At 37.0% G+C, this 14,931-nt stretch overlaps 1 protein-coding gene across 1 annotated transcript in view; it reads right to left on the reverse strand.

Annotated features, from left to right (window-relative positions):
- TTC39B (tetratricopeptide repeat domain 39B) overlaps positions 1 to 14,931 on the reverse strand; it is a 76,652-nt gene that overhangs the window by 20,752 nt on the left and 40,969 nt on the right. The window contains exons 3-6 of the mRNA XM_062599000.1: positions 9,120 to 9,224; positions 4,044 to 4,175; positions 1,987 to 2,063; positions 900 to 967 (exon numbers count right to left, since the gene is read on the reverse strand). Coding sequence (XP_062454984.1) covers positions 900 to 967; positions 1,987 to 2,063; positions 4,044 to 4,175; positions 9,120 to 9,224 — 382 coding nt within the window. The remainder of the gene's footprint in view (positions 1 to 899; positions 968 to 1,986; positions 2,064 to 4,043; positions 4,176 to 9,119; positions 9,225 to 14,931) is intronic.

Genomic DNA, 14,931 nt, shown 5'->3' on the forward strand with positions numbered 1-14,931 from the left:
TGCCAAATTAACCTTTCAGGTACTTTTGACCTTCATATCTCTTTACCTCACTTCATCCTCAGTAGGTTCTCTCTAAGGGATTTTCTAAAGTAAATTCTTAAAATGTTCTTAAAGCACTCAAATATATATATATATACTTACACACATATATATGTGTGTGTGTGTGTGTGTATATATATACATATATATATACAAACAAAAATATGAGGAGATCAACAATTTCTCTTTTCAGATTAAATTTGAAAACACTGTAGTTCTAATATCACTGAATCACATACTAAACAAGAAGCGTAAAACAATATCTAACAGCAGACTTTTGTGTGAAGCGAACATTTATTTCGGAAAAATCTAAGGCATGCTCAGTTTACAATTGTTTGTTACTATACTGTTGCTGACACATTTCAAAAGTTCATGGACAGTGATATTAAATTAAAGACAAACGGGCATCAGTTGCAGTTTTGTTGGTAGGAAAATATTCTATCCCTTTCATTCACAAACAGATCTGTACTTTCAGATAAAACATTTCTCAGTACTTTAACATCTTTTTAAATAAGTGCCTGCAGTTTCAGGTGTGACACAAGTAACTTATACAGACTGTTTGTATGAGACAGTGCAATACCTCTTAGATTTTGGGTTCCTGGGTATCAGTAAGGCCTTTGGTTATTCAGATAAGCAAAAAAAAAAAAAAAAAAAAAAAAAAAAAAAAAAAAAATCTGGGTTGCAAAACATATCGTATTTTCAATTACTGCCAGTAAGTTATGGTGATTGTCACCTTAATCATTACAGAGGAAGTTTGTTTTTTAAATATCAAATCTATTGTTTGAATGACAGTCTTGTATAACTATTAACATCTTTCCTTTAAACTGCTACATAGAGATATAAAGGAAAATTTATTTTACCTGTACAAAGGTGAGAGCTGCTTTCTGCAGCAAGCATTCAGCATAACAAATTTCAGCATGCATTTCCTCTAAACAAAAAAGAAAAGTTATTTAACATCAGCAAAGTCTGTTGGTCCATAGTCTCTTCTTGGAGTAGGTGAAACAAACAAAATGTTGCCAAGAAAAGAGCAAGATTCTACTGTTGCCATTTTGATTACTGCTAAATAAAGCCCTAACATACAAATCCCAAAGGAAGTAATTAAGAAATTAGTTAAAAATGGTCTCCCCTACTTCAGCTTTCCTCAGACAAAAACTCTGATCTTGCCCAAGCTGACTTCAACCGGGGGCAACAGCTCTGAAAAACTCCTTGTCTTTCTGACAGATGTTCTCTTGTACTATCCAACAACACTATGTTTAAGTGTCAACCTACAGCAGTTAGTTCTTCAGACACTCCTTCCTTGTCTTCAGAAACTTTTACAGATGAACAGTAACACTCTAAATGTGGTTCAGATTTTTCCTAAGTCGAGTAAGACACTGTAAATGCCATTTCCGAGGGTCATGCTAAACTATCTGGAGGCCATGGGCAGACCTTCTGCTCTCATGCAGCACTCTATACATCTCACTTAACACATATTACTTGCAAAGCTGCACTGCAAGATAAGCCACATTCATTTCTCTATAATACAGACACACTGAGTTTGATGTATCTTGTATTGAAGAGGTTTGTTTTTGGCAGGCAGGCAGAAAAGACCTCTCTCAGTCCTACAATCTGCTATCAAAGGTGTTCTCTTCATAATTTATGCATATTCAGAGCCTGATAAATTAATCCAAAACTGCCACTTTAACAGTTTTTTCATTAAAAGCAAAACAAAGGTGATTTGTCTGCACTAACTCAGTTTCAGAAAAACTCATAATATTTGGAGACAAGAAGGAACACAGAGAATTTACTTTATTCTAAGACATGTAGTAATTTTACACAGTTGAATATACTAGTAGACATTAGGTTGATGTTTTTGAAGATTTTTCTTTTTTGTTTTTTTTTGTTGTTGTTGTTGTTGGTTTTTTTTTTTTTTTTTTTTTTTTTTTTTTTATGTTATAATCCACTTACCTTCACTTAACTGATCCATTGGCTGTTTAGAAACTAGACTGGACAAGGATTCTACCACTGTGCTTCTTTTCCTGAATCTACATCAGTCGTATATGGAAGAAAAGAAACCCATGTAGGATAAGCAAAATTTCAACAGAAACTTGAACTTAATTGAACACATAGTAATTCTTCACCATTTGTCAACACAATCAGTAAGTTATCATTAACAATAGCTACATTTCTTTGAGTAATCTAATTATCACTACAAATACAAAATCTAAGCTCAAAAATCTATCCTATCTTAATTCAACTTCCAAATATGCATTTAATTTAGTCCATGTACACAGTAACACACCTCATTTCCACCCACCAAGTTCCTATCTGAAGCATGCATGCAGGAACACTGTTGAGGGGTGAATTGACATCATGTAGTAAAATACATTTTGCAAAGGACCTCCAGCTTTTAAAACAACATTTTTGATAAAAAAAAGTCACAGTGGAGGCAACTTAATGTCATTTACAGAACTGCCACAAAGGTCTCTGATGTTAGACAAGTCACTTCAACTGGATTTCAAGGTTTTACGAATTGCATTTATGAATTTTCCATTTCTTTTCATCAAGCCACACGCAGAATTACAAGTAAAGAGGAGCATGTTTCAACATAAATGAAAACCATAAATACTTCAGCAATTATAGCATTCTATACCATATGTGGAATTTCAAACTTCCTGATCTCAATTACTGATCTTTCAAATTGCTATTTTACTTCAATAAGGTACTCCAAAAATGAATTCATTGATATTTACAAAGACCTCAGCTTTATCCAGGGGCCAAAGAAGCAATTCTATTGTCAGAAAGTAAAGGCAATTCAAAAGTTGGGAAGTCACACATTAAAAATATTGAGCATTTGTTTATCATCTCTTTTACTATTCTGAATACGGAAAAAGGCAAAACTCTGACAATGAGATAGTAGGAGTTAACAGAACACATACACAAAGCAGGGACCAATTAATGCAATGTAGTTCTGACAGTTCTTCACTTTCGAGCATTTAATTGCTTTTATCTTAATGGTATTTTTGTATGTTTTGGGATAGAGCAGAACAGAGCACCTATGAATTAAAGTTTGTATCCTCCAAAGATGGAAGGCCATACTGAAACTATTTTTTCAATGCAGGACACAGAGGCGCCTCTCTTCCAGACGTAACAAGCAACATAGTTCAGAGGAAGCTCTGAACCAACAGCACATCTGAAAAAACAGGAGCTTCTTTGCATATGCAAAACTGAACACTACCTGGAAAGCAAATGTTAAATAGACTTACCCAACATGTTAAAGTGCAAAAGAACAAAAACACATTTCAAGCATTTTCATTAGTAACTGCTTTTATGCACAGCTGTCTGTTTTCTTATAATAGCACTTTTCCTTTTACACCTTTCATAATGATAGTCTCTATTAAAGTTCAGTAAAGAAAACATAGCAAACACCCAGGAATGTTTTATGGTCTTTTTTTTCTTTCCTCCTCTCCCCTCCCCTCCCATTTCTCATGGGAGTGGTAGCCCTTTAGCTGTGGAGTAAACATTTACATTTACATCAACAAAGAACTTGATTCAGTTTTAGGAGTAACCTCAGTACAAACCTATTTCTATTAAACTGTTTGGCCCATATCTGAAAACAACCTAAAAAAACTAAATATATGTTTTCATGACAATAGAGAAAGCTTAAACTATAGGGCCTTTAAGCTATTCATCTGCATGGGAAAGAAGAATTAGCGCATTCAGACAGCTCAAGCAGTTTCATCATGCAGTAAATGTCAGCTTATGGTCAATGAGCCCAACTACCTATTTAACTATCCTTAGAGGATATAAATACCAAACCTGATGAGTCTTTTGTTTCTGCAATACTAATAAACATATTCTTACCAATAACAAGAGCATAACATGATGTAATTCATTTATATCACTGCCATATTGACAATAGCCTGCTTTGAAGGTGTACAGATAGCTGGGATATGTTACAAATGGAGCAAAGCACTTTCTATAATGGAATATGAACCTTGTAAATGTAAATTACTTGGGCTCACCTTTGGCAGGTTTGTAAAGCTTCCTTCATTGTAGAAATTCCCATCTGTATATCCTGCTGTTCAAATGTCATGGCAGCTTGCATAACTAAAATAGTGCTGTACCCAAGAGCATGGTACATGCTATCTTTAGACCTAGGACAAACAAGTTTTGTATTTTTTAGACAAAATTAAAATCAGGAGATAATTAAGTGCTGTCAGAGATACCTGAGGTTTTCTCTCTCTCTCTCTCTCTCTCTCTGTGTGTGTGTGTGTGTGTGTGTGTGTGTGTGTGTGTGTGTGAGAGAGAGAGAGAGAGAGAGAACGAAAAAATAAAGCAAAAAACCGTGGACTGAACATAATCTGTAAAGTAACCACCTCCACAGGTAGCTATTGTAGTGAATGGGTTACATGAACAGTTGCCCCCTAATTATGTTCCTATTTGCGATGCATTGCATCTGTTTAATTTTGTTAACCAAACTCTAATACAACATTCCTACCACAGCTTTTACTTTAAGCAAGACTTAGGGAGAAACAATGTTACCAGCCAACTCAAAGATACAAAAAAATCCATATAAGGATGTCACAGAAAAGCCAGTATCTCCAAGCTCAGTCAGTCATGAATTAAAGACTACATTTTGCCAGCCTAGCTTTCACTGGATAACCACAGAATCATAAAAAATTTGTTTCAAAGGGACCACTGGAGGCCATCTAGTTAAACCTACTAGTTGAACTAGCACTGCTGTAAAATTCAGGTCTGGGTAGCTCTGTTTTTTTCCTAACAAAGTTCCCAAAGCTTTCATAGTGACAACTGCAACTCCTTTTGGTGCTGTGCTCCTCACTGTGCTACTTTTCCTAATGACCAGTCTGACCCTCTTAAGCCACAACTTGTGGTGATTGCCTTTTGTACCATCCCCAATACTGCTGAAGAATTTGGCTCTGTCTTTGCAACACCCCTTCAACAGCTCCAGATTGCTATTACATGAATCCCTTAGCCTCCTCTTTATCAAAGCAAAACAAGCTCAGTTCTCTCAATCTTTGGGTCACATGCTTCAGTTTCTAGTCATTTGTGTAGCCTTCTGTGGATCCTCTCCATTTTCTTGACATCATTTTGAATCAGAGACTCAACATTAAGAAAAAAAGTTTTGAAGAAAGGAAACTAACAACAACAAGGGAAGTAGATTCTTGGCCTAAGTGCTTAATTCTTAAACATTAACTTTTCAAAAAAATTTTAGACTCCTTAAGGATTTAACTTACACTGAAAAGCAAATTTTCAATAAAATGACTGAGCTGTTTTGTATTTAATAGGCTTTATGTTTCCTTACTAGGACAAATCTGTCTCTGAAAATTAGCTGAATGTGCTGTAGGCTCCAAGGCCATTAGCTGCCATAGACTGAAAACAGCAATACCATTTAATTCCAGGATAGTATTTTTCCTTACAGCAAATATCAACTAAAATATTTCACTATATAAAAAACTACTGCAATAAAAACAAAGGCTTTTTTGTCTTACAACAGAAATGAAACAAGTTTGTAGGTATATGTATCTATGTATGAATATACATGCAACCTCCTTGTATGCAGAACTTTGTATTTTGTAATAGAAACCAAAAATAAAGTTTCAGCAAATACCAGTGCAGCTGTACCTTCCTAAAGCACTGCTCAAATGATTTTACTTGCATTCGCAGACATTGCGTGATGAAAAAGAGTTAGGAAGAAAGTTAGGATGTGGAGGTAGCACATCCAAAAAGGCTGTATCCTCTCTATGCTTTCTCTGTATTTATTATCTTACATGCCACAAAAAGCACGCTGTTGATAGTTACATTACTTCTCCAAGTAATAATTAACAACTACTAACAATTGTTCTTTCACTTATCCATACTACCTATCTAACAATACCTACCAGTCTTACCCCATCTTGTTATTACCAACCTGTAGAACAAGAAGGTATGCAGGTATACAAACAGAAACTACAGAACTCCACCACTGAAATATCCTTCAATGTAACATGCATTGTTTTTGTGGGGCAGACAGGAAAGCAACTATGAACAGGCTTCAGATCCCAGTCTAAAAGAACAGTCACCCAGATTGTCTCTCAACACAGAGAAAGCTTCGTTATGTTTCTCCAAATAATCTTTGAGCATTCATTGTTACCTACACCTGCAGTAAATGAGGAATAGAAGAAAAAACCCTACAGGTAATTTACAATGGTTACTACCAACTTCACTGGGACAGAATTAGCTTACAGTGGAAGAGTTTTTAGCACTACTCCTAAGGGATCTTCCCCCTGTACGTTTTTGTTCTACTGAAATGGTAATCATGACTGCTTTGAAACTTTCAGAAGCCAGAATACCTGACAGAGCAGGAAGAAAAAATCATTATTTATTTCCAGGTCTATCAGTTTTGTTCCATTTAATTATTATGACAATATGAAACCACATTAGCAGAAATATACTCTTCAGAATTACATATATTTACTAAGACTTAGTATGCTTTCATGCTTATTGGAGCAACGGTAAGAGACAATAAAATAGAATTAATCTGCTACTGTCGCTACAAATTTAATATAGAAAGCATTAAAAGAAAATAATACTGTAATTTTCTTCTAGTTCTGCTTCCCTGGTCAAAAACAGTTCCGTTGTACCAATTCTGTGATCAAAGATACACTGATCAAGGTCTTGTTTCCCCTTGCTTTTCCTCTCTAAATTAGAAATGACAGCTTGAATAAGATGGTGGAGTTCAGAATCCTGAGTGGAGGAAGCGAGAGATCACAACCGTGGACTCTGGCATCTTCGGGGACCTACTTGGAGGAATCCCATGGGTCAGGGCCCTAGAAGGAAGTAGAGTCCAAGAGAGCTGGTTACTTAATATTCAAGCATCACTTCCTCCAAGCTCAAGATCAGTGCATCCCAAGGAAAAAGAAGCCCAGCAAAGGTGGCAGGAGATCTGCATGCATGAGCAAGGAGCTCCTGGCAAAACTCCAACAGAAGAGGACAGTACACAGAATGTGGAAGAGGGGACAGGCCACTTGGGAGGAATACAGAAACATTGTCAAAGTATGTAGAGATGCAATGAGGAAGGCCAAGGCCTTCCTGCAATTTGGAATTAAATCTGGCAAGGCATGTCAAGGACAACAAGAAGTGCTTCTTCAAATACATTGGTAGCAACAGGAAGGCTAGGGAAAATGTGGGCCTGCTGATGAATGGGGCGGGGACCCTGGGGACGAAGGATACAGAGAAAGCAGAATTACTGAATGCCGCCTTTGCTTCCGTCTTCACTGCTAAGGGCAGCCCTCAGGAATCCCACGCACTGCAGAAAGGCAGACTTTCCTTTGGTTGAGGAGGATCAGGTTAGAGATCATGTAGGCAAACCTGACACCCACAAATCCATGGGCCTTGATGGGATGCACCCACGAGTGCTGAGGGAGCTGGCAGATGTTATTGCTAGGCCACTCTCCATCACCTTTGGAAGGTCAGCCTGAGGACTGGAAGAAAGCCAGTGTAATGCCAGTCTTCACAAAGGGTGAGAAGAAGGACCCAGGAAACTCCAGGCCAGTCAGTCTCACCTCCATCCCGGGAAAGGTGATGGAATAGCTCAACCTGGATGTCATCTCTAAGCTTGTGGAGGAAAAGAAGGAGATCAGGAGTAGTCAGCATGGATTCACAAAGGGGAAGTCATACTCTACCAGTCCAAGAGCACCATCTTCTATGATGGCATGACTGGTTGGGTAGATGAAGGGAGAGCAGAGGACATGAAAGCCTTGCTGAAGTCAAGGTATACAAACACTGTCTCCCAAAGCATTCTCCTAGACAAGCTCAGGAGGTGTAGGCTAGACAAGCGGACAGTGAGGTGGATTGAGAACTGGCTGAAAGGCAGAGCTCAGAGGGTTGTGATCAGCAGTTCAGAGTCCAGCTGGAGGCCTGTAGCCAGCCGTGCCCCCGAGGGGTCAGTACTGGGGCCAGTCACTACTTCATCAGTGACCTGGATGAGGGGACAGAGTGCCTCCTCAGCAAGTTTGCTGATGCTACCAAGCTGGGAGGAGTGGCTGATATAGCTGAGGGCTGGGCTTCTGTTCAGAGAAACCTGGACAGGCTGGAGAGTTGGGCAGAGAGGAACCTCCTGAGGTTCAACAAGGGCAAGTGCAGAGTCCTGCACCTAGGGAAAAATAGCCCTCGGCACCAATACAGGCTGGAAGCTGACCTGCCAGAAAGCAGCTCTGCAGAGAAGAACCTGGGAGTGTTGACAGCCAAGTTGACCATGAGCCAGCAAAGTGCCCTTGTGGCCAAGACCACCAATGGTCTCCTGGGGAGCACTGGGAAGAGTGTTGCCAGCAGGTTGAGGAAGGTGATCCTTCCCCTCTATTCAGCCCTAGAGAGGCCACATCTCGAGTACTGTGTCCAGTTCTGGGCTCCCCAGCACAAGAGAGACATGGAGCTACTGGAGAGAGTCCAGTGTAGGGCTATGAAGGTGATCAGAGGACTGCAGCATCTGCCCTACGAGGAACGGCTGTGAGAGCTGGGACAATTTAGAGAAGAGACTGAGAGGGGATCTTACCAATGTCTACAAATATCTTAAGGGGAGGTGTCAAGAGAAGGGGTCAGATTTTTTTCAGCGGTGTCCAGGGACAGGACATGTAGCAGTGGACACAAATTAAAACACAGGAAGTTCTGTTTGAATGTGAGGAAATCCTTCTTTATTGTGAGGGTGACAGAGCACTGGATCAGGTTGCCCAGAGAGGTGGTGCAGTCTCCTTCTTTGGAGATACTCAAAACCTACCTGGATGCGATCCTGTGTAACATGCTTTAGGTAACCCTGGTTGAGCAGGGAGGTCGGACTATATGATCTCCAGAGGTACTTTCCAACCTCAACCACTCTACAATATGATTACAACTGAAATAAAGTAACAATTAAATGCTTCATAAACTATTTTTTGTGGTAGTCTTAACAAACATGTTCACTGTTTAAATACAGGAATGCAGAGATACGTATCAGGAAGGGAATAAATGAAAGTTACATTCTTCAGTGGCCTTAAATTAATCTTCAACTACAAGATACTTCTCACTATTTATTTACAGAACTCCAACAAATAACAGGACCTCACCATGGACGAAGTAATTCCAGGGCTTCTGAGAATTTATTGTTCAGAAATAAATTCAGTGCCATTGAACATTCTTCCAGAGCACACTTGAGATCCATCTTGGATGCCCTTAAATAAATAAATAAATAAATATTTTTTTTTCCACTTTAGCCAAACTGTAAACATATAAAAATCCAAAAAAAATTTCTGCATAACCATTTCCACCTCCAAATATCTGTAACTTTTTTGTTATGTAATATTGAAGCTCTTTCAGAGCATTTTTTTCTACTCTTTTTCTAAAATCTACCTTTGCAGAAAGGAATCAGATTTTAACTTTCTTTATCCATGTTACACGGGTTTGCCCTCTAGCTTATTATGATGCTGCTTATGACTTTGTCTTCCTCTGTTCACTAGAACATTTGTCATACTACTCTAGAATTAACAGTCAATACGCAACAGAGCCATTTTACTAGTGCTTATAGAACACAAAGAACTTTTGTCTTCAAGCTCTCAGTTTCCAATGTCCACACAAATGCAGTAACAGACTATGTACTCAAATCTAGATCTGTATAGAGATAACAGTAGTTTTCTTCAAGTAAACCAAGAGAGACACTCTGCAAACAGCTATGCTGTTTGCAGTACTGCAGCAAGACCCTAGGATATGAAATAAGGAAAGAACTGGTCAACTGATCAAATATGCAAATGTTCCTATGCTACTGAAAGTTAACATAGCATTGATATATAAAGGAAGAATATACCTTATTCAAATATTTTAAGAGTTTTACGGCTTATCTTACCTGTATCTTTTATAAATCTCTTACATGCCAAAATATTATAGTATATTCAAAACAAGAAAAGGAGTTGTTCACTGAGCTGATCACTACAGTCTTTTGCCTATGATTACATGACATCATGACCTCTCAAAGGTCTTTCTACTTTTTATTTTTAAGATAAGTCCAGATCTCTGTTTTGTCTTTAAATAGCTTCCTAACACAATTATTTCAAGAACTTAAGGCCCAATACAAAACTGGGGAAGGTAAAGTCTCCAATTTCCTTATAATATATTCCAGATACACAACAAATAGGTGTAGGGCTATGTAATATAGTAACAGATTACTATTCTGAGAACATTCATTGGTCTTTACTGTTTCATACATCCAGAAACTTCATTTCAAACGATGATTTGCAACATTTATTAGATAGCTCATTAATTCTGATATTCACAGTATCTTGTTAACACTTCAAAACGTTTGCTTAATGAAACAAGATGTGATACAATTAAGCCTTACAAGCTTTTTTATGATCAAAACATAATATTGATTTCATAAATGTATTCCATCTTATTCTACTACTTGTATCAGATGAAAATATATATATACACCTCTCTCTCTCCCCCTATATATATGTGTATGTATGTATCAGACTTTAATACCCTCTAATGATCGTCTTCTCTGGTTCTATAACTTGTTTTGTTTCACTAAACTTCATGCACAGGCAAGTATACTCCCTTCCCTTTTGCCTCAAGGAGGCAGAACAGGACAACAAAAAGAAATAAAAAAACACCCAGCAACACAAACCAAACCTTTTTCAGCAATTCTGTCTGTGTCATATGCTTAAATCAGAAAATCTGGCCTATGCAGTTCTTTATATAGAATTACTGATAGGGCTTAAGGGAGCATATTGGTCAGTATATATAATATCATCTTCTGTACTGCTATTATATTCATTATTATCAAGTCTATATTTATTCTACATATTAGTTTTTAAAAGTCCATCCACAGCCTTGTTTATTCGTAGCTTAAGAAAAAAGCTTACACAGAGCAATTACGCTATGTAATTACATAAGCTATTACAACCATCATGTATGCTTCAAAATCTTTATTTATCTCCTCTTCACATTATTGAAGATAAGGACATGTTTTCCCGTATAGCACAGAACAGGTATTAAGGCAAATCCAGAATTGTACGAGATTCATATAGCAGAACAGGAAATTAATGTTTCCATCTTAAACTATAGGGCTAGCAGCTAACCATTGCCTCCCTTTTTTATTTGGTTTCTGGCTTATGTCTTTAGAGTCTTCTAACCTCCAGCTTTCAAAACCTTTTCTTGAAAACAAGGCCATTAGGAAAAAAAACTTTATCAATGGGAGCTGAGTTTCCCATGTATTAACACAAAGTATACAACCATAGCAGTAACTCCTGAAGTCCACTAGATTCGTAACAACAATTCACGAAATCTACAAAAATTGCATACTTCATGGGAGAAAATGAATTTAACTTCTGTCTTACATATTTGATTGCAGGATCCCAATCAGCATTGTGGTAAATCAACTCTTACCTTCACAAACCAAACTACCAAATCCTTTCCTGTTACTCTCCTTTCCTTGGGAAATAAAGAGAGGAAAGAAAGCAAAGCCAGAAGCTTTTACCATCTATCTGCACCTTTTCCATAAATAAAAGAGCAACAGCGACCAACTTGGAGAGCTGTCCTGAACTCATTTTTGAGAAGAGGTAGATAGGATGTCATGATAAACCCTTGCTATAGTAAGGGAACTTGCCCAGAATTCTTTGAAACAGAAAGCAATACATTTGCAAAAGAATAACTTCAAGAGACCAATTTTGCAAACTACACTGACATACAAACAGGATGCACTGAAGTCAATTGCATGACTGTGTGGTAGCAAGCACTAAAAGCAAGGCTGCACTCCAGGTTAAACAAAACATGAAAAGGCATCCAAAAATCCTCCAAACAGACTCTAAGCTGCTGTAGTACCACTATTAGGCAACCTTTGAAAATAGTTCAGTGACCATCTCAGTAATGAAATAGGAGCCAGTTTTCCAAAGTATTTGCAAATACTGCCTTTTGTTTATTTGGCACCTCAAAAAGCTCTTCTGAAAAAAACAAAGAAAAAACAGGTCCCCGTTTCAGGGACCAATGACTTTCAGAAGTTTAACTCTTAAAAAAAAGTAAAATATATTTCAAAACATATCACTATGATTTTGTAGACATACGAAAGTCACATTTCTTCATTGTTTGAGCTGGACTTCAACAGAAGGCCAACAGCTAACTAACCAAATACAGTTTATACGAATTTCACTTTATGGCAGAATCTTTTTATACCAGTTCTACAATACATTTTGTATATCTCTACTTTGTTCAGCTGGGAAAATGCAACATAAGATCACAAACATTACAATGAGAATACAAATGCATTAGAAACATTCAGCAAGAACACTCCAGTGGAGTACAGTACTATCAATGCCATGTACACTTCTCAGGGTAATTTTTGAATTTTCCTAAGAAATTTATGTTTTCTTCCATACAGAAGCATATTTCATGTTAACCTGAACTTAGTTCTCTCCATTATAGTTATCTCCTACTTTAAGATAACAAGGAACAAAACTGAAATCTGGCAGTTTTACCATCAGACTCGCCAAAAATAATTTTACACAATTTTTTAGACCTTTATTTTCTTCCATATTAGAATTCAATTTATATACTCAATTTTATGTAATTTTAGATAGTACAAAACTATTATACACACTGTTATACTTTTTAGAAGTGTAAAAATATTATCTCTGTTTCAACTGGTATTATCAGTTACTCATTCACATCCTGATGATTCTTTGGCTTTGCACATGCTCCAAGGCAGGTAACACTGTCCTTGCAACATACTGCCTTGATCTTCAGGTTTATAACAAAAGCAGTGTCCTGTCAGCAGACAAGAGGTATCCCGGGGATCCAGTCAAACAGAAAAAGAGACTTACCAGCAATGGTTTCCTTTCTTCATATGTGCTTAAGGTTTGCCCACCAATGGGTCAGCACACCCAGATTTCATTCCAGCATGTAGTCCCAGGTGAGTTCATGGGAAACTAGGACTCCTGCTGATGTTTACACTGCTGCATAGGCACGGGTACTGAAATGTTTTTTAGCGTGCAACATGCACAGGTAATACAGAGCAGATCTAGTACTTTTCTGTTCTCTTGATCTCTGGCCTACAACACTAATGAAATACTGCCCTGTTACCAGTACTGATTTATGTTATCTCATTTAAGCATTCTTAAACTAGACTTCTAACTATTTTTTTCTCTAAATATTCCAGGAAAGTTGCTAAACAGCAACTTTGTTTAGGTCTATGTATAAATTAAACACATTCAAATAATAAATTAAAATCCTTCAGGTAAGGTATCCTTTTTACTGCTACAGGCAAATAAAAAAAGAAGGCTTCTTGTTATTACTTGTGTGCTGCTTTTCATATCCTAAAGTGACGTGAAAAATACACAACAGCAGGGTAAAATTCTCCAGACTGCATTGGCTAATCCTACTGAATCTCTTATCTAGACATTCATTTTTGTGAAAGTAGCTCCATTACAGAATTATAATTTTTTTATTCCTTATTCAGAAAACTTTCTAGTGTGTATGTAAATATAAATACAGTGGGTTTACTTAAACCAAGAGCTTGGAAACTACTTAACTAAAATGCTCCCTAACACTTTTCCCCACACATACACCCCTCCTTTCTAAGTCCTAAATCATTCTGGCCTGTGAGAGTTTTCTTCACAAGCTAGTTGGTAATTGAAGCTTGAAGAATTGAAGCTTGAAGAATAATTGAGTAAATGTATGTATTTCCTTTTCAGTTTTCCCCTACTACACATTCTGTGCAACAATTTCTGAATCTAATCTCTCAATGCCAAATCGTAATAGGTGGAAAAGGAGTAGTAACAACAAGACTACAAAATGAGCTACCATTTTCATTATAAATTCAACAGGATCATGCATAATTTCTGGTTACTCCTTTTAATGGGGTTTGCTTCACCTTGGATTTTTGACTCTCTCCTTTGATGGATTCTTTCCATTTGGCTTTTTCTTGATGAGGGGAAAAGGAAAGTGGCAGTAGTCATTTAGTATATCAGCTATACTCATTTATCTTTATCAGAAAGTGGTAATCTGCAGTAGGTCATGTAGGGTTTAAGAACTTTATTCTTCATGTTTCAGCACACAAGATTTTACATCTCTGTGATGTTAACTGCACTGAAATTAACTTAGGACTTCACACATCTAAGATCTAGTCTTAATAACCTTTAAAAAATGACAGCATCAGACAGACTATCAAAAATGTAAATCTGTCATCCAATTCTAGCATGTATTTTCCCACATTCGTTTCTGCAAAATGAAACTACAAATCAAGAAAGCCCTTTGGGAGAGGCGCAGAATACCTGTACCTCCCACATTACAAATTCACACCTCCTAAATCTTTAATTTAGAAAGAAAAATTTCAAATGGGACTCCCAACACATATTATATATTGCATATTTTAGCTGTAAAATCCCCCAAAAAACAAAACAATCTGGCTGGGATTAGTTTCACCACCTGCCAAGACCTCAGATTGTAACAACTGTTCATACTCCCAGAAGTCATTCCAAAATCTGGATCAGTAGAACCTGAGCATGTAGATAGGGAAGACCCTGCCTATTAGTTGGCAAAACAGAGTATTTAGCATTTCATATTAAATCTATACAAGTGGTTAAATGTTTCCTATTAACAACAGTAACAATCATCAGAAACAGGTATTCTTATGACCCTTTCCTTCCTATTTACTAAGACACAATTAAAGTGTTTATCAAGGAAATATTAAACGGGAACAACAAAATTGTATTTTAGTGCATTCAGACCCTGAATGCTTAAATAAATTTGTCCAAATTAAAATATTTCATGCAACCAGTAGAGCAATTTACATATCTTTATATACGTCTTCTTTAATTATTGGCTTAAACAATGTATCTCCACAGAACAGCTGTAAGTAACACAAAAGGTTCATTTATAATGACTAAGTTC

This window comes from Rhea pennata, chromosome Z (genome assembly GCF_028389875.1).
Source record: "Rhea pennata isolate bPtePen1 chromosome Z, bPtePen1.pri, whole genome shotgun sequence".
NCBI classification, from domain to species: Eukaryota; Metazoa; Chordata; class Aves; order Rheiformes; family Rheidae; genus Rhea; species Rhea pennata.